Below are 24,560 nucleotides of genomic sequence, written 5' to 3' on the forward strand. Positions count from 1 at the left end.
AAAAGTGTGGCAGGATTCAATGTTTTACAACGTCTAATCTCTATATGTGGCTGAAACAATGTTAATTCGTACCCTGTAAGTCTTGCTATGGTCAAGTGTTGTGTTTGCGTTCGGTTCAGAAGAACCTCTACTGCATGTGGTACTTGTACTGTCAATGGATGTCCTAACACTATGGCATCACTTTGTCTGATTGCTAAAGCTGTTGCTGCCACTGATTTCAGGCACGCAGGCAGAGCTTGAGCTACGGGATCTAATGTACTAGAAAAATAAGCACACGGTTTGTGTGATCCTGCTTGTTCCTGTGTGAGTACCGACAAGGCAGTACCTTCGCGTTCTGTAACAAAGAGTGTAAAATGTTTGCTGTAACATGGTGTTGCTAAAACTGGTGCTTGACATAAAGCTGTCTTTAAGCTTTCAAAAGCTAGTGTGTGTTCCTGGGTCCAAGGGAGGACAGTCGATGTGGCCGCCTCCTGTGTTGTCAACTGAATGAGTGGTTTCGCTAGAAATGCATATTGAGGGATCCACTGCCTACAGTATGAAGTGAGGCCTATAAAAGCCCGCACCTCCTTTTGTGTCTTGGGTATTGGCATGTTAGCTATTAACTGAATGCGGTCGGGTGTAAGCTGCCTTCCCTCCTTGGACAGCGAGTGACCAAGGTAAACAACTCGCTGGACACAGAATTGCAGCTTAGAAGGGGACACCTTGTGCCCCTTGTCGGCCATAAATTGTAAAACCGTCAGTGATGCTTTTTCACATTCAGGTTCGCTTCGAGCGGTGATCAGCAGATCATCAACATACTGGAGCAGTGCAGTGTTGACTGGCATGTGTATACTGTCAAGTTCTCGTTTCAGTGCTTGGCTATAGATGCTGGGGCTTTCTGTAAATCCTTGAGGTGCGCGTGTGAATTTAAAACTTCGTCCATTTAAACTAAATCCGAACAAGTATTGGCTTTCCGGATCTATTGGGACGCTGAAAAAGGCATTTTTGAGATCAATTACAGTAAAGAACGTTGCTTCGGAATCAATGGCTGTCAGTAATGACGAGATATCTGGGACCACAGGAAATTGTGGCACAATGCATTTATTTAATTCGCGCAGATCAATAACTAATCGATATACTGGCGGAGCCTTTGGATCAGTTCGTTTAAGAATCGGAATTATCGGAGAATTACATACATTGGAGTCGGTTTCCACAACCACTCCTTGGGCAATAAGCTCGTCAATGATTTGCAGTAAAACCACTACAGCATCTGGGGGTAACCTGTATTGTCGTATTCGTGGTAATACTACTCCTGTCTTTAATGTGACTTGATATGGTGTAATGTTCATGCAACCAACATCAGTAGGGCCTTGTGCCCATAAGTGTACAGGTAAATTCTGCAGTCGGGAATCCATGTCTCGAGACACATAGTGCCCTTTGAAATCACGTAAAAACAATCGTACTCCTTCCGGAGAGCAGCATATTATAGCTCCTAGAGCTTTCAGTGTTTTTATACCTAACAAGTTTTCTGGACATGATTTAGTAAGCAATAAATCTGTAGTTCGTGTCAAGGGACCAATCGTAAGTGGAAGAGGCTGTGATACTTCGTTAATGATAGGTTTTCCTGAAAAACCAAGGGAAATATTCTGTGAGCCTGAGAGGGGTACCCCTGGAACTTCACTACGTTTTATTGTTGTTCGGCTTGCCCCTGTATCGAGTAAAAATTTTCTGTCTTGGCCTAATAGTTCACTGTGTACATAAGGTCCTTCTTGATCTACAGGAACCTCGATAAGGGGTAAGTCAACTTCCCTCTCCAGGCTGTTTCATGAGTATCGTTGATAATCAGGATAGTCATACTGTGCGGTCTGGTACATCTGTCGTGTCGTTGATTGTGTAGTAGCAATGGGCTGCGGTGGTGTAGCTGGCATAGAGTGTTGCGGAGCTGGCATGGATTGTGCATGCTGCAGGGCTCCTTGTTGGTTCTGATCCTGTCTAAGCGGACGTGGTCTTTCCTTTGTTGCACCTCTGGCGATATTGTATTTTAAGACTGGACAATCGTGTACATAATGACCTGGTTGTTTACAATAGTTGCATGTCCCTTTCACAGGACCTGCTGAGTCACTGGACTGTGTCATACCCTTTTTATGACCGTCAGCTGGAACTGTCTGGGAGACTAGCATTTTCATTTTCGTGTCTTTCATTCGTCTTTGTTCATGTTCTTGTTCCTCCCTAATTCTATTGTGATGGTACTGTAACATTTGTAACATTTGTGACGGAGTGTTACCTTGCCAGGTACTCTCAAATTTCAATACTCTATTCTTAACTTGGGGCAGGGAGTTTTCAACTAACTTTGTCACAAACAGATGTGGGTATGATTCGCTATTTGCTTTTATACCACTATTTATACCAAAACATTTTTCGAATCGGGCATAGAAATCACTAGTATCTTCATCTTGCTTTTGTTTACAGGCTGAGATTGCACCCCAGTCTTCCTTTTTCGTAGTTAATAAACGTGGCAATACCTGTACTAGTAAACCTGGTAGTGCTTTAGTCTTTGGCCCAAGCCCTGAACCTGGACCTCGGGCTCTCTCTTCGGTTTCTGATGCTGTCCAATCTATCTTTTGGTCTCCCACCTCCCAATCTTTTTCTTTGAGTTTCTCGTAAATGCCAGCTGGCATTAGAACCTTTAATATTTTCATAATGTCGGGGTAGGTATACTCCCCCATGAGCAACATGTCTTTAATTTCCCGGTGGAAACCCGCTGGGTCTTTGTCATGACTGGGTACCACCTTCTTCATTTCTAATAATTCTATTTTAGATATGGGTGCGTATACAAATACACGTTTAAACTGATTGTCTTCACCCTTTATTGTGTGTACTTCGCGTAAGGGATTCTGTCTATCCATATAATACGTCGTTCTTTCCTTGATGGGTAGTGAGACATGTTCTGGGCATACAAAAAGAATATACTGGTTTCTGAATTCTAGTATTTCTTTGATTAAATCAGTACCTGAACCTCTCCATTTATTCGTGAGTAATTCAGTCAATATGTCCGGTAAAGGACCAGGATCAGAGTGTTGGCTTTTATATAATATAAGGAGATGTTGAATCATGTATATACCAGCTAAACGCTGTTCGTCTGGGGTAAGGTTTAAAAACGTGTGTGCTAGTGTATCATCACTGTATTTTCCGGGACTGTCAGCCCATAGTACTGCTGATCTGGCTAATTCTTGTTCGTCCAAAGAATCAAGTAAATGATGTCCTCTTCGTTCTCGAAGTAGGTTGTCAGCGGCTTGGAATAAATGTTCGGGAGATCTTATATTTATTATAGGGGTTTGGTAATGTCTGCTACTTTCTGGACGTGTCGGACGTATCGAATCATTATAGCATCTAGTCTTATTGGAAAATCTTCCTCTACCTACATAAGCCACCGTGTCTACGTATCCTGTTGGCGGTCCTGTCTCTTCCTCTTCTATTCTGTCTTGTTCAGGCTCGTCTATCTCTAATCTCTCTTCGTGTATTCGTTCTATTTCTTTGCGGATCTTTCGGCACATGGCTACTATACATGATTGCCTATCATGTTTCCCCTCTGATATATTCTGGCTCCATCTCGTAAGAATTTGCATTGCTTCCGGATTTACCCCCGGTCGGTCTTGATTTCTGATCACACAATTTATGAGGAAACGTAACAGTTCCCCTTGTATCTCTACTTTCTGATATTCCATAGCTCTGTTAATACATTCAAAATCTCGCCCTGTTTGGACAAAATGATATATATTATCTAGGTGCATAGTCATTCCTGGTAGCTTCCCTAAATACATCGCAGCTCGTCGGATACGTAATGATGCCAAGATCATTTCATCCTCTTTGCCGGGCACAGGGTCATATCTACAATCTACAAGAAGTTCCTTAAGCGTACGGGAATTTATAAGTTTGGGCGTACGTGGATGTGCTGATTCTTGAAAGGTAAGTTTATTTATTCTGGGCGGCGTAGAAAAATCGTTGATAGCACCTCCGGTAGCCCCATCTGGGGTACTAGGCGCGAAAGGATTTGTGGAACCTGATACAGCAACCATAGGTGTGGGCACAGCTGTAGAAACGGCTGTGGGAACAGATGTAGAAACAGATGTGCTTGCCGGAACTTGTGTCGGAATTTGTGGTTGCTGAGGTACAGACACAGGGTCTTGGCGTTGAACCAAGGCAGACGCTCTATGTGGTGCGGGGTTAGCATACTCGGGAACTGCGTCGTCTAAATATGAAGAAAGAAAAACATCTTCTGCGGTGCGGGGATGCCCTTTGGGATGTACTTTTATTGGAAACAATGGGGGTGGCAAGTCTTTTGGTATTTCCGGGGTAGCCTTAGGTAATCCTTCGGCCAGAAGTGGATACATACCGTTCAGAAGGGCATTTCTTTGTCTGTCTACTTGTTCTGACTTTACTCGTGTACCTTCCTCAATTAAGAGATTTTCTTGTGCTTTATTTGAATTCTCCTTATTCTTCTCTTCTAGTCTGAGCGCTTTTTCTGTACGTCTATAGGATTCTTTACGCCATAATTCGATGGCATCTTTCTGTGATTGTCTAGCTTTCTTTTTCCATAACTCTTCCTCTACTTTCATGATGCAATCTGCATCCCAGGTCCCAGCTGCGGGCCATCTCTGATTTTCTGGTAATTCCTTGGTATAGTCTACCCATAAATCAAGAAATAATACAGCATCTAGGCCATGTTTATGATACATGAAGTACCCTGGAGTGTCCCTAGGAGGAATGGGAACAGCTTCTTCGAGTACCCCTTTTCTAGTTTTGATCTGTCTTAACTTTGAAAAGAGCGGCATATTGAGAACTGATCTGATACTTAATCTTAAACACACTTAATACAGCTAAACAAAAATAATGAACAATAATGAACAGTCATTCACCCCACAATATGCAGAACGTATCTAAAACATTTAACATTTAACATTTAACACTTTAACAGTTAACGAACAATAATGATGGCCATTCGGAAACTAGTCACTTAGCATACTTGACATACTAGATATACTGCTAAACAGTACAGATACACTGCTGAAACAGTGCAGACCGGATTTGTGTACCCAAACCCGTCTTGACCGGCACAACCTATGTGCACGTCAGAAACGCCTCCCCGGTAATGGTACTCACCGGGTAGCTCGGAACAGAAGGCCTCGGAACGGAACTGAACTTGAACTGGACCGGACTACCGGACTGGACTCGACTTGAAACTTCGGGCTCGACTTGAAACTTCGGGACTTGGTGGGCCTCTGCATACCTCGGATCTTGCTCTCTCAGCTAGGCTCTGGTCGGGATACTTCGCACTTCTCACCGCCTCGTCTGGGTGTTGATCGCAGCCTCAGTCGCCCCCGCTTGACCGGAGGGAGATACAGGAAATCCTGCTGGTACGCGTTGTTGTCCGTCCAGCTGTGGCAGGAGACCGGGCCTGCAACGCATCACCGGCGCGTGAGATGAGAAAGTGTCCCTGTTCGGGCGCCATTCATGTGGTAAATAATTTAATTACCGGGACTTAATTTGATACGGAAAATTAGTAAAAATAGCTCAGTAAAATAAGAGGCAGAATCCGTGGTATTAGAGGTTCGGAATGGGCTTTATTCCAATACCGATTCGAATCGGGGATTTCATGTTCCATCACCACGGAGGTTCAGGAAGTGAAGAGCAATACATCATTGACAAGCAATTCGTTTTATAGAAGAAGCATTACAGTGAAACAAATGCAGGAGGCGTAACAATTGATAGTGAAGATAAAATCATACATGCGTAATGGAAATGGGTGTAACTGGGTGTAACTAGAAAACGTCATTTAGGTGTGATGTCACAAATGGGTGGATCTTATGAGATGATTTCGCAATGTCAGCAGAAATACTTGGCAGAGATGCGCACGCAGCAGCATGACGTGTGATTGACGTGCAACTAGGGGGTGAAGGGGACTTGACATTTAGCTCTACATGTGGAGACAAGAAGTCTGGGGGGTCAAGTCAACCTAATCCCAAATCATATCTAACATCCTATGTTTAAAGAACTATGTTATCCATAAAGGAAGGTTTCTTAGGATAGAATCTTATTCTATACTGACTGTGTGTGCGTGTACAAGCGTCTAAGTGTCTACACTAGATGCGAGGGCAGAAATCGTTCATAGTAACAGGGCTTATGAATTACTTGCATAAAGACAGAGAAGCCGGGCCCTTTGCTCGGTAGCTGGAAGAATGTTTACTTAAACTACTAGACAGGAATGCATTGGATAGGGAGCGAAGCAGATAATCTTTGAAGGTGAAATACAGTTTTGGCAGGCAGACAGGCCGAAGTCAGGCACCGTCAGCCGCGCAGGGAGTAGGACAAAGTTCATGGATACAGATGCGAGCTCATGCTGGAGCTGTCAGAACTAGAAAGCAGGGAAAGGCTTGATGGTAGCATTCAGGGCCTACTCGCCTGAACTGCAAAATGGAGTAACTGAGCCATACAAAGTCGGTGGCCTTTTGTACTTAGGAATGGAATATCCGGCCCATTCATGGCGGATCTGAAAGAGGACATGTTGACAATGGACGCACATGTGTTTGCGTCTTCATAACTGGAACTGGAGGGAACATACATGTACTTGTAGCATATACATGGAACCGTTGGGGTCTAAGATAGGGGACATAATGGATCATGAAAATTCATATTTCCACACCCTACAGGTAGCATAGTGCCAAGGGATCTTATGCTCTCAGATTTATTCTTTTCAAGTAGAAATCAAAACTGTGATATTAATGGGTGAGATTTTTCAAAGCCTGAAATTATTTTAATATTTTTGGGTGTCACTAAACAAGTTCTTAAGCTAGTTTCGGTTACAGGCATATGAGCAATAGTTTGTTAAATTGCGTGTTATAGTGAACAAAAGTGTGGAACATATAATTTCCAAGAATGAAATGGATGAAAGTGGTTCTCAAGAAGAGTCAACCGGAGACTGCCTTTTGTGAGGTGTTTTGGTAATGCCTTAATACATGGGTAAGATATTGGGATGACATTCACCTACACAGCTTGGAAAAGCTGTGCTGTCCTGGCAAATTAATTTTTCTATACTAACTCTGTGTTTTTCCTCAGCGAATTGAACAATAAGGTCAGTCTTCTGAAAGTGTTCCATTTCATGTTGAAGTCTGATTAAAGGAAGAACATACAAAGAACACATAGTGAGTGTCGGCTACTGTCCCCTCATATCAGGCTATCTGATGACTGGCCGTGGTTACATTCATTACTAGTCCAGGGTTGCATATCTTTTTTACCTCTTCTCCTGTAGGGAGATTGCCTATTGGCTCTTTGTCAAATGTTGGACATGTGATCAAATTGTGTATTTCAAGTGAGTGTTTCACTTGGCCACCAGAAACGGTTGACCAAGAACCCAGGTTCATGATATCCGTGGCCATGACTTATTTTCATCCTGTAGGAATAAATAATGGCTGTTGACTCCCTACATTATTCATAACAATGAGTAATTGAAACAGAAGTCTTGAGTGGGCTCAGTAGGTTTTTCCAATGGTGTTGAAACTTGTTCCACATTTCAGTTGTGGGTGATTTGTTGGTTATGATTTTAAACTCATTACCTCCACTGAATCCTATTCAGGGTTTGCTGTCGGCAATTTGCCTTCTTCAAGATCTTGGTTAGGTCAGTGTCACTATGTAATGTTTTGCTACCACAATCACGAAATCTTTTGCAAGGAAGTACATCATACTAGGTAGAACTCGTCAAGTTCTGGCATTCTTAAATTTATCTGAGGGCATACCTTTCAGAAAGCATAGCAACATGGCCAATTGTATAGACAGTATGCTTCTTAAATAAACAAATATATAGTCTTACTGCAGGCACTTCAAATTTCACATTTAAATGTTGTGCTATATACTATGATTTTGCTTTCTGCTATTAACTATTTTCTATTGTATTCATGTCTTTAGGCCTGCAATTGTAGTGAGTTGGGCTCCACCAATCCCCAGTGTGACCTCCTGACAGGCCAATGCCTATGCAATGAAGCTTTTGGAGGCAAACTCTGTGACACATGTGCCTTCGGATTTAGAGGTCATCCCAACTGTGTACCCTGTGAGTGTGATGTGAGGGGGACTCGGGAAGAGTGGTGTGATGAGAAACAAACCACTTGCCACTGTGCAGAAGAATCTGGTGCCTGTGTTTGTAAGGTAATTAGTTGCTTGACAGTCCCATCACAAGATTTCTTGTCATGATGTGTACATGTCTTTAGTGTCTTTATTTGTGACATGCACTGAACGTAAACCATTTAAGACTCAAAGAACGCGATTGAAGACCAGAGGCGAATGCATCAGGTAGCAGTCTCAATTGAAATCTAAAGGGCTTTCTGGAAAGATATTTAAGCTTCCATGGAATCACAGAAATGCTGACCATATCTGATTTATATACTTATTCAGACACACTATAAATAAAAATTGATTACAAGCACAGTAAATATGGAAGCCCTGGATGCCAGTTTAGGAGACTTCATTATACAAACAGGTTGAGGTAATCATGTGACTGAAAAGTGGACATTATATACTCATATTTAGGACACATTGAACAATTTGTTTGCTTTTGCTCCAAACTCTGGACGTAATGAATGGCCCACTAATATCTTATGTGATTCTATTAAGGGCACTTGTTTAGGCAGCAGGGTGGCATAATGTAAAACACACTAATTACATAAATAGTTACAGTTGACTTTTAAAAGTTAATGGTTCTTCCATCCAAACTGTTTGACATTGTTTTTTAAGCCATGTCCTTATTTACATAGTCTTGTATTTAAAAAAATCTTTTCTTAGGCTTTAAATAGTATCCTCAGTGTTTTTCGAAGGTGAGGCAAGGTTATCAATGTTTAGTGCACAGCATGTTTAGAGAAAATTCTTTAGATATACAGAAATGAGGGCCCTCACTGAGAACTTTTCACATGTCAAGGAGAAAATAAAGAAAATAACCTCTTCCAGAGACAATAGGTTTTTACGGTCCCCCAACCAAAAAACATTTTACTACTTTCAGAATCTTTTTTCCTTGGTGTTAGAAGGATCATGACTGACAACGATGGTGCTATGATTTGAGCGTTTCAGAAGAGGACATTACAGTTGAAAGAAATGTATTTCCCTGGATGTTAAATATCTAGAGGAACATGGTGGAATCAATATCTTGGGCAAAAGGGAAAGATAGGACAAAGTATGGGAAAGATAGTTGAGTTGGGAGTGGCCTAATTTATTTAATCAGCAAATTAAGTAAGTGATTTCCCCACCCATGGGATACTACTTTGGGGAGATTTGTACACTTTCACCATCTGTGGGTGTCAACTTTTAAACATTAAGGATGGTTCTGAACCCTGAGTGCTCAAAGATTTTTAGGTGATAACAGTGAACATGTGGGTGGCTCACCAGAATCCATATTTGTGTCATGGTAATTGGCCAATACATATATAAATGTTTTCGTTGCCATTTAGTATGTTAAGGGAACTCCAGGGGGGGGAAGCAACAGGACTAGGACATGATGGAGATCTTGCCTACCTATGGGAAGTGAGGAACAGGAACAATTTCAAAGTCATGCTAAATTCCATAGTGATGGAGCAGGAGGCGAACACCACATGGATAAATGTGTTTGCCAGACCTTGAGGAATGTGTTGGTCTAGAGGGTGTTAACTGGCAAGCTAAGAGGGATAGGGATCCATGAGTGGAGAGGGGTTGCACATCGATGCTTACGAACTATGGTAGGTCCTTTCACCACATGAACCTGTATGAGCTGTCTCTTTGTAATAGTACAGAAGTGTCTTAAATAGATCTAGACTTTCCCAGTGAGAAACTTCTTAAAGGGAGGAGTGCTCTGGCAACTACCTGAAAGAATGAGGTTGATGGGACTTACCAGGAAGCTTGTGAAAGAATTTTCTGTGGAAAAGGTTATTTACGATGACATTTATCTTTGCAGTGTAAATCTTAGAAAACTACAAGAAAGTAAGAACTTAAAAAAACAGAGTATGTCAGGCATGTTGTTTTGAATTTGCACCGGATTTCTATATGAAGCCAATGCACGGTGAAGCAGACTAATGATATGGTGGAAGTGGTGTGGCTGAGGATCGTCAAAGTCTGTATGACATTTGGTCAATACAGTGCAGTGCTCTATTGTTAGTACTGTTCAGAGCGTGACATACTGCGATCCTGGACATCACCTGCAAAAACAAGCTTTGGCAAAGCCAAACAGGCCTAACACACCAACGATTTTTTAATATTATAATTTTTTTTCAACATATACAAGCGATTAAAAGAGTTAAAGTAAAAATATGTAAATCTCTAAAGGTGGCTTGAAAAAAAAAGTAAAAAAATTGTCCCATCACAAAAATAAATAAAAAAAAGTAAATAAAATGAAAGCAGACATTAGCCTACAAGCCCAAGCATTGAAATAGACTATTTGCTGGATAAATATGTACATGTGCAAGAGCAAAATGCCTCCACTCATAATGAAAAGAACCAGTGGTTGAAGTGGGGTGACAGATTAACCCATGCTGTATACTATTTGTGGGTGGGGAAAGCAAAATGTGAATGACGCTTGAACAGACCAATGAATGAAGAGAGTTGAATGAAAGTCCCTCTATGTATACATAGCTATATGTTTGTTATTATGACTTTTTGGGAAGCATGAGGCTGGCGAGAAACTAGTCTCTAGGCCAGCCCTAACAATTAAAATAAACTGAATTTAATATAGATCAGGTGATCACCTTTTCCAACATTAGCCATTTGTCTTGCTGAATGACTATCTCAGTGGCTTCATTCCTGTGCTGTATTGTGGCCCATGGATTACTGAATTTGTCCTAAACAGATTGTGTTGGATTTGAAAGCTGTCTACCTATAATTTGGATAGGGAGGCCCAAACCAATCGCCCAGTTTTAAGCTGCCCAGCGAAGTGCGTCCGTATATACTCATGGGCTAGGTCCACATGACTGGTCCTTTAATATTTGCCTTTGAAATTTTGTTTCGGCCTTTTGATGCCTATCTTTGAATTTTTCATACTGTGATGGAAGAGTTTTGTTTTGCATTATCTCAATAATAAATCAGTATTGTAGACTCTGGAGTTGTCCGTTTTGTTATTCACCATTCTGTATGCCTCCTTCCTCCCAAAAAGAATAATGCAGCACTTGCCACGGCTAGACACCTGCTTATTTGAGTGTTGCCTCAGAATAATATAATTAAGAAAAGTGCTTTCAAATGCTGTATATGTGCATCGGTACCTGGGAACAGATTTACAAGTCTTCATAAGAGGACTAGGATCAGATATTTGAGACTTTGGCCATCGGTGGAAGAGGCCCAGTAAATTGTGAACACTGCATCCGTTAATTAAGTAGCGCAATAAAGTCCAATGCCCAGAGTCAAATTTTGACTGGTAGAAATGTGTAAAAAGGGGTTAAAAAAGTTCTGTTTCCTCCTGGACATGCAGTTTTGGGTGTAAAAGCACCAAAATCTGAGTGTTATTCACCATTTGGATGCCGAAAACCTGTGAGAAGAGTTATTTATTGGCCCTGATAAATACCGGCATATCTGCATTTATCAAGGCAAGTAAATAAAGTATCCCCCACCAGGCCACTGGTAGTCACCGGTTAGAGCTGTTGGCGGCTGGTGCAAAAATCATTTTTGGCACCCCTCCCCCCCATTACCACCTCCTTGGATTCCCTCACGAGCACCAGGCAAAAGTGCCCCTCATTTCTCCATAGCCCCTCTCCCACATACATTTCATTTGTTTTAAAGCACTGGTAAAGGCTGACTTTACTAATAAGGATGTATATCTACCAAACAAACAAACCCACCCTTTTCAGTAACATTAGGAATAGATAATGAAAGACTGGGGGGAAAAAACAGAATATCCTTACCTATTTAATGCAGTTTGCATGCAGCTCTTTGATGACACTTTGTAACAGTCACTGTTCAATATTTGGGTTGTATCTTATCAACTGTGGTGACAAAAGGATATCTGCGACAAACGCAATAATCCACTTAGCTATCCACATAAAATAAAGATCTGTGATCTGCACAATAAGCGTTCTTTGCAGTAGGCACATTAACCCTCTGCGCTACTTTATGGTGAGTTAAAAACCCCCTAGATGAAACTCTGATCTCTCTCTAGCAGGAACATTAATCACAAGAGTTATCTTGACATTTTTAATGCTGCCTGAAAACTGGATGCACAAGGAACTCTACTGAAGGTGTTTTTAAATCAGTTATTTCCAAGCAGCCCCCCCCACCTGTTGAGGTCAGAGCCCCCTCCCCAGGACAGCGCCCAGTGCGGCCGCACCAGTCGCACTGCCCTAAAGCCGGCCCTGCTGGTAGTGAGGGCCTTATGAGTACCCTTGCCATGAAGGTCATTTTAGGGAGAAGTAAAGTGCTTAATGCTCAGTCCACCTCTAAAATCAGGGTGCAGACAGAGGTCTACGTGTGCTTTCCAATACTGGACTCTGCTGGTTAAATCTGATTACCGCACTTCACAACAGTTCCAAGAGCAACTGAATTAGTAAAAAGGGAATTAGTTGGTGCTGGCAGAATACAAGACACCTCTGACTGTTTAAAGATACAGATCAGAAGGATTTGTATGAGTTTATTGTGCTTAAGATTATTTTGGTTTTTCTTTTCTAAATCTATTTTTGTAACTGAATCTTGCATTCCTTTTAGGAAAATGTGGGCGGTCTTCATTGCAGCGAATGCAGAGAGGGGACGTTTGCACTGCGCTCTGAAAATCCCTCGGGTTGCTCGCCATGTTTCTGTTTTGGGTTATCCTCCATATGTTCAGAATTACAAGGACATGTCAAGATTCCTGTAAGTCAAGCAAGATGTTTAATAAGTGCTGGAGATGTATGTGTCCTCTTTTGACCTCAGATGCAAAGACAACATAGAAGCTCGTCTGAAATGTTCCAGTAAGGGGCATAAAAACATTTAGATGAGAACCATGTGTATATCACCATCGAAAAGGCGATACACTAACTGGTGAATAGTCTCCAAATAACCTGTGTACCTATGTCAAGCTTTTTTTCTGTATTGTATTTAAGGCTCCCAGTTTCTGTTCTTACAGATTTTTACAGATAAATATAGAAAGAAAACAATGTGTTTACTGTCTGTATTTATTTATTTTTAAAAGCGAGAAAATACTAAAGATTGTGGTTTTGTGAGAGACTCTCCATGCTGCCTTTCATGATATATGATATATGCTATATATATATATATATATATATATTTGAAGTATAATACCTGTGGGTGTAGTTTTTATGTTATATGTGTCTTCTTCTTCATTTGCTAAAACGCGACAGGCATCACGTATAAGGGCATGTGTAAGAGTTAAATAAATGTAGAAATATACATTTTTGCGACTCCATCCATTTTCAAAACACAAAATAAATATGGATAAATACCAATAAGATGGCCAAAAATAAATATGGATAAATGTAGACGGTAATGTAAAAAAAAAAAAACCACATAAAACCAAGAGCCCTAATTATAATGATTGTACTTTGCGTTAAAAGCTAGCTATATTTATGGATATCTCTAGTTTTAAGAAATGGGTATTATTTTAAACCCAGTAGTCATTTGCCAGCCAGTCCTCTATATTTCCATTTTTATTCCAAAATGATAAGTGGCGTGGAGCACATTTTCCTTGTGTTTGTACTGTACCTTTCTTGAAATTACCTTCTTAATATATAGGAAACAATTGGCATGTTACATTTACATCATAAAGTAAACAAACTTGAATGTGTTGCCCCGTGTTCGGTATGCGCAGATGTCCGTCATCCCACACAATGCTGTCCTGCCTGTGGTAACCCAAAGCAATCTGGCAGGAACCACTGAGGGTGTCTTTTCCCAGGCGTCTGAGCTGGTACTGGATGCTGCCACTGTGCTGTTGCATCTACACGCCGAGCCCTTCTACTGGAAGATGCCTGCTTCTGTCCTGGAAGATAAGGTACAGTGTCTAAAAAGAACATCAGCGCAGCATGGATATTTTATTCCAAATGGTTTATATGCTGTTCTGAAAGCAAATTAGACTGGTAATTTACTTGTTTCACTCTTATTTGTTGATTTTCCAAGATTATTTCAATAAGAAATCTTTGGCGAGATACCATGTTGAGTTAAAATTAATGTTGCATATACCTTTAATTTCTGTAATTAAAGTTATGAAAAATATTATGTGGTTTTGTTTAGGAGTTGGCACTCAAAATGTTATGATTGGTATTTGACAAAGCACAAGACAATGTATACTTCACTGACTTCAAAACCGCTCGTTTGTTTGATTTACTGCAAATATATGTGCCCCATTGTTAGATTTCACTTCTGTGAGGCCAGATACTGTATTTAACATATTACTCAGTTTAGTTAAGTTACTCTTTCAGGAGGTACATGTGCCATGCTGGTTTATAAAAAAAAAAAAATCTAGAGCTTAACAATCCACCCATTTGTAAGCTCGAGCCAGGTTTTTAGAAGAATAAGAAAATATGCAAATAATTATATCTAAAAGTAATTATATATATGTTTCTCACAATCATTTTCATTTTGGATATGTCACTGGAATGTATAATTGAGTGACTCAATGAGCCCAACCTTGCCCTTTTCTAAACAATATTTAGGATAGTTTATGAAAAATTACATTAGTCTGTGCCTTACCATTACTGTAAAAAATATTTTATCTGAATACTGGCTTTTGTCAATAAACTGTTGGGCAGATTTACAAGAAACTGACGCATCTGCATAGATGCCTCAGTTTCCTTGCGCCTGCGGCAAATGTCTTTGCACCACCATGGATGCGCTGTATTTACAATACAGTGCTCCATGGCGCAAGGATTAACAGATGCGTCAGAAATTCTGACGCATCAGTTGGCCCAAAAGTCACTCATTGCTGGAGTTGTGTCGCAAGCAGGACGCAACTCCAGCAATGTATTTTGAGGAATATACTTACTGTACTGCGTCACTCCTTACGCCTGCATCAAGCAGGCGTAAGGTTTTGACGCAGTGGCGTCCTAAAAGTGGCGCAGTGAAATCTTGTAGATTTCACTGCACCAATTTTACGAGGCCTTACTGCAGGGGAACGCCCTCCCTGCATACATTATACCTGACGCAGGTATAATGTAATGCAGGGCTTTACAACGTAAGGCATCTCCCTAGATGCGTCACGTTGTAAATAGGCCGCATTGTCTGCTCCGCCGCTGCGTCAAAAAAAGTGACACAATGGCAGTGCAAGGAGGCGCAAAGGGCTTGTAAATCTGCCCCTTTGTATTTATTTAAATGCATGCGTGCATCAGAAACGCTGTAAACATTATAGGGTTGGTACATAGATATGCCACATTTACAGAAACCAGTGTTTAGCTGAGGTGGTTGGAGAATTGAGCAGTGAAGGACCCTATGAACAGACATATTCATAGTAGTATGCCATGCTGTGAGGCTGAAATTTCTTTCGGTAGATGTGTGGCTTGGCCAAGTCTCAAGGTAGGGCACCACAAAAGGCACCAAATGAGGCACACTACTGCGGTGTGCCACTGTGACTGATGGTGCTCTCAGACTGGAAGAAATTGTTTTCTAACCCAACTTGAATGACTTGAGAGCTTCTCTGGCCTTGTCGGTAATTCCTTATTATAAGTCTTTCAGACGGTGCTGCTAGCTATGTCTCTGTCCCCAGTGGTAGTTCCTCATTCGTAGTCCTCTAGACATTGCTGCTAGCTGTGTATCTGGTCCCAGTGGTATTCCTCATTCTAAGTCCTCTAGGCCAGAGGTCTTCAAACGTTTTTAGGTTGAGCCCCCCAGCTGAATTTTTTTAGATGTCGGTCCCCCCCACCACCTGACAAAAATTCTGGACCATGTTACACTGCATAATTGAAAGTCGTCCGCATATCCCAGGCCATATCCGGCAAAATTTCTGGAACCTGATTCCCCAGTTATAAGTCAGCAACTCTGGTGTATTTTGAGCAAACTTAACAAATACAATTGGAAATGTAACAACTTAATATTTTTTTAAATGGGCTCGGATACCCTTCTCCCACTTGTGAAACTGCTAACAAACTCATGGTAAAAGTGATGTGGCAGAAAGCATCAATCCATGTTCAGCACTCGAACGAGTACAGTGGATGAGCGCAAACTAAAAGAGGGTTGGGTTTAATAAGTGTGATTAGCTTATGAAAAAAATAGTTCAAACGATGCATTGTACTGCATGCATTTAGAAAAAAACGTAATACATAATGAAAGAGAATGGTTTTAAATGGTGCATTGTACTGCCAAAGTATTCCTCAGGTATATTCCCAAATTTGCCGTTTTTCCACAAAATCCTACAACCCCAAAGTCAAGCCCAGGGATATTTTAACCCATGTGCTACATAAAAGACCTGCTCATTGATGACAAGAACCCTAATATATGGGGGACAGGGGAGTACAGTGTGTAGGGGAGTACAGCTGCAAAAGCAGGTGATGCGGTTGCCTATGTGGCACCAGAAGTCACAAAAACTGGGGGGAAATCATGGACATAAAAAACGAATTAAACATGAGACAGGGGCCACTACAAACCGTTCAATCTACGGATACAAGATTATTTATGTGTTAAGACCTTGGTAAACCTTTCTGTTACTCATGAGCTGCAATCTGTGCATAGATGTCCTACCAAGCTGTTCTTAGGATCCGTCTGTGCAAGGCTCAGAATCTGGGGTACTGTCAATAAGACTGGAAGAATATCCACAGCCCTTCCTGTACCTTCAGGCGTGTCCAGTGCAGAGAAGATACTCTCTGTGCTTTCTGCACTCCCAGGCTCTATGATCATGAATACCCACTGCACTGCAACTGGTGGCAATATCCAGCCTGATTCGATCTGTGCTGAAATATTTCCTTGGTTTCTAGTCTCCCATAGAACTCTTTTCTCCATCCTCTGTAATGTGCTCGATTTCCAGAACAAAACGTGCAGAAGTCTAGAGGAGGATTGTGCAGGGGTTCTGGAATGGCTCAGGAATGGCCACCATCCTGTTCCCGTTTTTCATTTTGTCACAAATACATCAAAGACTGTTGAACTTCTCTCACTTTGCAGTCAATCTATTTTGGGTACAGTGAGTGTAAAATAAAAGACAGGAGGATGTCATTTTTTGAAACGCAGAACAAATTGTCCATTACATAACGTACATCTTCAGCAGTTAGGAAAACAAAAATGAAGCATATTTGTTTGTAATTCTGAAGCTAAGGCATTTGGGAAGACATCAGTTGTGCGACTGGGAAGGCACTGGATATGCAGACATGCAACCTGTGATTGGTACAAGTTTGGTCTCTTGTTTGTTGTTTTATAAATCCCCTTACACTACCACTGAGCAGACTTAAACTGTAGAGTGGAGGATGCTTCCTCGGATACAGGGCAGGCAGCAGAAAGACATATACAGTGGGTTTCCAGATTGGGAAAGAGCCAAGAAAGGGAATGCAATTCTTGATGCTGAGGCAGAGGCATTTGAACCTTCAAATCTGAAGGTTCAGAGAACTTAAAGGTTCCATCTTATTAAAGAAAATCTAGCGGAACACAGAGCCTGCTAGCAGGTTGGCAAGTAGCTGCAGTAGTCGTCTTCACAGTGCTTGGCTGTATAAACATTTGAGCATGGAAAGACAAGACATGAAGCATAGTGCAGCAGCTGTCCTCAACCGACTGACCCAGCTCTGTACACACAACTCGAGGAGTGCAGCACCTGCCTTCAACAGCCCACACCAGCACTGTGCACACAACTCCAGGAGTGCAGCGCCTGCCCTCAACAGCCCACGCCAGCTCTGTGCACTCAACTGCAGGAGTGCAGCTCCTGTCCTCAACAGACTGCATCACCCAAGAGCTTAGGGAGCTGCCCTCATCTCTCTACACAAGAATCCAGGAGTGCAGCGCCTGCCCTCAACAGCCCGCACCAGCTCTGTGCACACAACTCCAGGAGTGCAGCACCTGCCTTTAACAGCCCGTACCAGCTCTGTGCACACAACTCCAGGAGTGCAGCACCTGCCCTCAACAGCCCTCACCAGCTCTGTGCACACAGCTCCAGGAGTGCAGCTCCTGTCCTCAATAGCCTGCACCACCCAAGAGCTTAGGGAGCTGCCCTCGGCTCTCTACACAAGAATCAAGGAGTGCAGTGCCTGCCCTCAATAGCCCACACCAGTTCTCTACACACAACTCCAGGACTGCAGCACCTGCCCTCAACAGCCCGCACCAGCTCTGTGCACACAACTCCAGGAGTGCAGCACCTGCCTTCAACAGCCCACACCAGCTCAGTGCACACAACTCCAGGAGTGCAGCGCCTGCCCTCAACAGCCCACACCAGCTCTGTGCACAGAACTCCAGGAGTGCAGCACCTGCCTTCAACAGCCCACACCAGCTCAGTGCACACAACTCCAGGAGTGCAGCGCCTGCCCTCAACAGCCCACACCAGCTCTGTGCACAGAACTCCAGGAGTGCAGCGTCTGCCCTCAACAGCCTGCATCACCCGAGAGCAGTCCTTAGCTCTGGATCTGTACGAGTTCCCCTTTGTACTGTGCCCCACCTGAGAGCTATTTTCAGTAGTGCATTTATTATATATTATTGTCAGGTCCAATTAACTTCTAGGACTGTCGGGGTCAGTCCCTGAAACAAATAGTGGGGAGGCTAAATAGTATCAGCAAAACCCTATGATATCACAGGATCTGACGTGTGATTCGTGGGCAGACAATGTACACATCCAAAAAGTAGTTTAAATAAGATACTCGCAGCTGACTTTTAATAAAGTTAATTGTATTAGCTACATTCCCCCTCCCACACCCAAAAGGCGACAGCTGTCTCCTGTGCTGTCAAACCGAAAGTGAACAGACTTACTTTAGGCAAGCAGACGCCCTGGGAAGGACTGTCTGTTCGCTTTCACTTACCTGTTGGTGATGTAAAATGTTCAGAGGCGAGATCTTTCACAGCGAGGCAGCAGGCAAAGGACAGCAACTAAAGAAGAAAAGGCAGCAAGCACGGGGCAAACGGCAGGAGTGAAGAAGCGCCACACAACCAAAAGGTAGTAGAATGCAGGAGTTTATGCACACAAATCTTTGCGCACTTCCTCCCATCTATAATGCTGTCCCCCTCATTGGTGGAATGTCAGTGGTGATGTTCTATGTGTTGATTGGCTGCTGTTCTCCAATCCAAAGGCCACATTTAAAATGGCTGAAGAAATACCGGAAGCTAATGTACTTGCGACGTTGGACAGTGGTAAACAACGGTGAGATTTTACGGTGGAATGCGCATCCCCCCCCCTGAGATGGTGTGGCACCCCCCCCAGGGGGGAGTTCCCCACAGATTGAAGAACACTACTCTAGGCAGTGCTGCTATCTGCTTCTCTGGTCTCAGTGGTGATTCCTCATTTTAGTCCTCTAGATGGTGCTGCTAGCTGCTACTCTGGTCTTGTCAGTAATTCCACATTCTAAGTCCTCTAGGCAGTGCTACAGCTGTGTCTCTGTTCCCTATTGTGAATTCATCATTTTAAGTCCTCTAGACAGTGCTGCTAGCTACTTCTCTGGTCCTAGTTGTAATTCCACATTCTAGGTCCTCTAGACAGTGCTGCTTTTCTGGTCTCATTAGTAATTCATCATTCTAAATCCTCTAGACAGTGCTGCTAGCTTTTTCTCTCATCCTATTGGTTATTCCTCATTCTTAGTCTTCTAGACAGTGCTGCACCTGCATCTGTGGTCCTGTCAGTAATTCCTCATTCTAAATTGTCTTGGCAGTGCGTCTAGCTGCTATGCTTGTCCCGTTGGTAATTCCCCATTCTAAGCCCTTTAGACAGTTCTGCAGCTGTGCCTCTTGTCACAGTGGAAATTCCTCATTCTAAGTCCTTTAGACAGGCCTGATAGCTGTGCCTCTGTTCCCAGTGGTAATTCATCATTCTTAGTCATCTAGACAGTGCTCCTAGCTGCTTCTCTGATCCCAGTGCTAATTCATCATTCTAAGTCCTCTAGGTGGTGCTGCTGGCTGCTTCTCTGGCCACATCTGTAATTCCTCATTTTAAGTCTTTCAGACAGGGCTTCTAGATTTGTCTCTGTTCCCAGTGGTAATTCATCATTCTTAGTCCTCTAGACATTACTGCAAGCTGCTTCTCTGGTCTCGTGGTAATTCCTCATATTAGGTCCTCCAGACAGTGCTGCAGCTGCTTCTCTGGTCCCAGTGTTAATTCCTCATTCTTAGCCCTATAGGTATTGTTGCTAACTGCTTCTCTGGTCCTTTCAGTAATTCATCATTCTAAGTCCTCTAGACAGTGCTGCTAGCTGCTTCTCTGGTCCCAGTGGTAATTCCTCATTCTAAGTCCTCTAGGCAGTGCTCCTAGCTGCTACTCTGGTAACATCGGTAATTCCACATTCTAAGTCCTCTAGGCGGTGCTGCAGCTGTGTCTCTGTTCCCAGTGATAATTTCTCATTCTTAGTCCTCTAGGCAGTGCTGCTAGCTGCTGCTCTGGTCCCAGTTGTAATTTCTCATTCTAAATCCTCTAGACAGTGCTACTAGCTGTTTCTCTGGTCCCGTTGGTAATTCCTCATTCTTAGTATTCTAGACAGTGCTGCAGCTGAATGTTTGGTCCTTTCAGTAATTTCTCATTCTAAGTCATCTAGACAATGCTGCAGCTGCGTCTCTGGTGCCAGTGGTAAGTCCTCATTCAAAGCCCTCTAGGTATTGTTGCTAACTGCTTCTCTGGTCCTTTCAGTAATTCATCATTCTAAGTCCTCTAGACAGTGCTGCTAGCTGCTTCTCTGGTCCCAGTGGTAATTCCTCATTCTAAGTCCTCTAGGCAGTGCTCCTAGCTGCTACTCTGGTAACATCGGTAATTCCACATTCTAAGTCCTCTAGGCGGTGCTGCAGCTGTGTCTCTGTTCCCAGTGATAATTTCTCATTCTTAGTCCTCTAGGCAGTGCTGCTAGCTGCTGCTCTGGTCCCAGTTGTAATTTCTCATTCTAAATCCTCTAGACAGTGCTACTAGCTGTTTCTCTGGTCCCGTTGGTAATTCCTCATTCTTAGTATTCTAGACAGTGCTGCAGCTGAATGTTTGGTCCTTTCAGTAATTTCTCATTCTAAGTCATCTAGACAATGCTGCAGCTGCGTCTCTGGTGCCAGTGGTAAGTCCTCATTCAAAGCCCTTTAGGCAGTGCTGCAGCTGCTTTCTGTTCATACATCCACTACACTCCAAACCAAAACACATAGATAAAAGACACTGTCATTTACAACACCAATAGCTTTAACTCTCAAAAATGTGAGTCCTATTGAATGAATGAATGACCAACTTGTAAAGCGCGAACAAATGCCCAAAGGCGTCAAGGTGCTGAAACGGTATCACGGTCAGAGGGAAGGAGGTGTTAACCCTCTAAGAAAGTTTAAAAGGCAAAGACCTAGGTCTTTAAAGATTTAAAGAGAAGGTGTGAGTCCAGGCAGGAGATCGATATAGGGAGGGTGTTCCAGAGTTTAGATGCAGCCACAGCAAAGGCTCTTCCTCCCCACCTTGCCCTCCTAAATCTGAGCACAACTAGCCAATTTTTGTTGGTAGATCGCAGCTGTCTAGTAGGGATGTAACGTTGAAAGAGGTGTTTAATTCCTTCTGGACCTGAGTTGTGAAGTGCTTTATGAACAATACATAGGGCCTTAAACAGAATTCGTTTCTCAGATGGAAGCCAATGCAATTTCCGAATGGCGGCAGAAATCGAGTGAAATTTTGAAAGAACCAAAATATGTTTTGCTGCGGCATCCTGGATAAGTTGCAGCTTATGGATGGATCTCCTGTTAATGTCCAGGTAAAGAGTGTTACAGTGATCTAGCCTGGACAGAATGAAGGCAACAGCTGCTTGTTTTCGCGAAGAGGGAGAGAGAAATGGGAAGATCTTCTTCAAGGTCTTAATGTCCCAGAAACAGGATGAGACAGTTCTATTAACCTGGGGATCAAATCAAAGCATGTAGTCAACTATGACACCGAGATTCTTTGCCAAGGCAGCAGGGCATGGGCATGGTCCAAGCATTTCTGGCCTCCAAGCGTGGGTCCATATAGTTTGTTGGCTGCCAAAGACCAGGACCTCAGTTTTGTCCCCATTGAGTTGAAGGTAGTTGTTTACCATCCAGGAGGCCACGGCCTGCATACAGCTGTTGAAATTGGCTGCAGAGGCATTTATATTCTTTGTGATAGACACGATTATTTGTGTATCATCAGCATAGGATAAGGCCTTCAACCTAAAAGATATAATCACCTTAGCCAGTCGAGAAACATACATATTAAATAGAGTTGGACTCAAACAGGAGTATTACGGAACTCCACAGAAGGTGGATATGGAATCAGAATAAAATGAGTCCATCTTTACTTTCTGTGACCTATCTGTCAGGAATGAGGACAGGAGCTCCAAGGCAGAGTTTGACACCCCAATTTCCTGAAGATGGTCAATTGGTCTTGTCGGGGAGATGGTATCGAAGGCCGTAGATAAGTCCAACAGTATCAGCATTGAGGTATGCCTGGCATCTACTTTGATGCGTACGTTATTTACTGCAGCAATTCGAGCAGTCTCAGAACCGGGCCACTCCTGAATCCATATTGGGAGCAATCGAGCAGGTGATGTTTCTCCACGTAGGTGCTTAACTGGGCATTTAGATGTTTCTCTAAGATCTTAGTGGGAACAGGTAACAAGGAAATGGGCCAATAGTTTTTAGGCTCCGATGGGTCCAGATTAGGTTTCTTAAGTTGAGACTTGACAACCTCTGTTTTCCAGATAAGAGGATAACGTCCAGAGGAGATGATCAGATTGTGAGTTGCAAATCCTTGTTATAAATTGGTGTGGATCTCGTTCTTGAGTTGTGTGTCTCATTTATTGACCATTGTTTGTATTTTCAGATGTCTTACACTCTTCTGGGTTAAGCTTAAGGCTGCTCGACCACACTACCCCCTAATAAAGCATTTTAGGATTGCCATAGCAAGCCCCTGTCCACTCATAAAGGAACCACTGGACTCTTTCACAATAAATCTCATTTTGATATATTATATAACGAGCCAGCTTCCTACAAACATGACTCAAAATTAAAGTTTATTATTAATATTGACATACATGATTTCAGTTGGCTTGTATAAACCCTGTTGAAACATTTTGGGTAGGGTCATCATTTGGTCCAAAAATGGTAGCAACCTCCTATTTTTCATGATTGCTATTTCTAAGCACATCGGTTGAGCTGGACAAAACTCTTGAATTCTATAAACCTAAAGAAAGAGGATTGGCTTCAAAGTAGTCTAAGGGGAGATGAACAGCTTCTTCCAGCAAGGGAATGACTCAAATGATGTCCCCTCACCTCTGGGAAGCAGACTGTGAAGCAGACACCAGTTCTGGTTGCACAGCAGTCCTCTGAGTAATCTGCAGTGCACTCTCTTCCTTGATCATAGAGCACTTGGAACTTGAACCAAAAGTGGGTCTGTAGGTACCGCTTTCATTCATCATAGCAGGATGGAGAGGGGGAATCTCCTGTCTGCACTTTCAGAACTGGTTTGGGGTAGCTTTCTTTTCAAATGCCTTTTTTTACGGCTCCTCTCCAGGTGAAACTTTAGTACAGAGAAATTCTCTTTACAGCAGGATTGTCTTCAGCCTGAAGCATCCACAACTTAACAAACAAGTGTGCACAAAGAGGTGCGGGATTTCTGCACCTGGTTGTCATCAGGCACCTGAAAAGTTATCTGGGGAAAGCCAAATGACTGATTTCACTTAAGGGTCCCTTTCACCAAGGACAATGGAGACTGTAGCCCGACTCTTCGCCCTTGCCATCTACCAGATGTCAGTGCTACAGGAAGACTAATGAGCAGCTCCTCTCAACTAACATCCTAATTGAATTTCTAAAGGAGCCTTATCTCCTCTCTTCCCTCTTCATTATCTTTATTTCTTCCCCCCAGCTTCAGGACTGTCAGCTATACACTTCCACTGACTGAGAAAACAACCTTATCCCAATATTTTGCACAAGGCTATGTCAGGGGCAACCAAAATGAATTCCACAGGCGTCCATTATTCTGGATCACTCATAGACACCATGCTGGTAGGGCACGTACACAAACACACTGTTAACGCTGGATCCGGATTAGCGCATAGAAGTGGGACATTAGTGGGCCAGTATGTCTCCACTACAGCGGCACACATAATAAGACCTGGTCACAATTATCCATTCACAACACATGGCACGCTACCACCACTAACACCATGGGTCAAGTGTATAGGCACTAAACCCATGACAGGTACAGTAGACCACTGTGAGTGCAATGAGGGCATGCTTGGAATGCCCTCCAGGTTTAAGGACAGGTTCAGGACCTCACTCATGCCAAAGGGCAGGCCTAGGTCTTAACACACATTAGATTAGTGGGAAGCTAGAGACAGAATCAAATACCAGGATACATGCAGTTGGGTATGCAGGGCAGTGAAACACAACTGTACCCCATGTAGGGGACATTTCTGTCCTAATAGCTTAATTTGTAATAGTTGTATTTGTGCTTTGAATAATATATTTTGAACATAAATGTGGACTGTTGTCTATATTTGTTCTATAGTCGATCTCATCAAAATAAGTAA

The 24,560-nt window shown here is 42.7% G+C and overlaps 1 protein-coding gene across 3 annotated transcripts in view; it reads left to right on the forward strand.

The window, feature by feature from the left end:
* Nucleotides 1–24,560, forward strand: part of LAMA1 (laminin subunit alpha 1) — a 692,815-nt gene that overhangs the window by 387,889 nt on the left and 280,366 nt on the right. For all 3 annotated transcript variants that reach the window (XM_085605997.1, XM_085606000.1, XM_085605998.1), the window contains 3 exons: nt 7,939–8,175; nt 12,676–12,819; nt 13,775–13,954. In XM_085605997.1, coding sequence (XP_085462123.1) covers nt 7,939–8,175; nt 12,676–12,819; nt 13,775–13,954 — 561 coding nt within the window. The remainder of the gene's footprint in view (nt 1–7,938; nt 8,176–12,675; nt 12,820–13,774; nt 13,955–24,560) is intronic.

This window comes from Triturus cristatus, chromosome 5_1 (assembly GCF_964204655.1).
Source record: "Triturus cristatus chromosome 5_1, aTriCri1.1, whole genome shotgun sequence".
Classification (NCBI taxonomy): domain Eukaryota; kingdom Metazoa; phylum Chordata; class Amphibia; order Caudata; family Salamandridae; genus Triturus; species Triturus cristatus.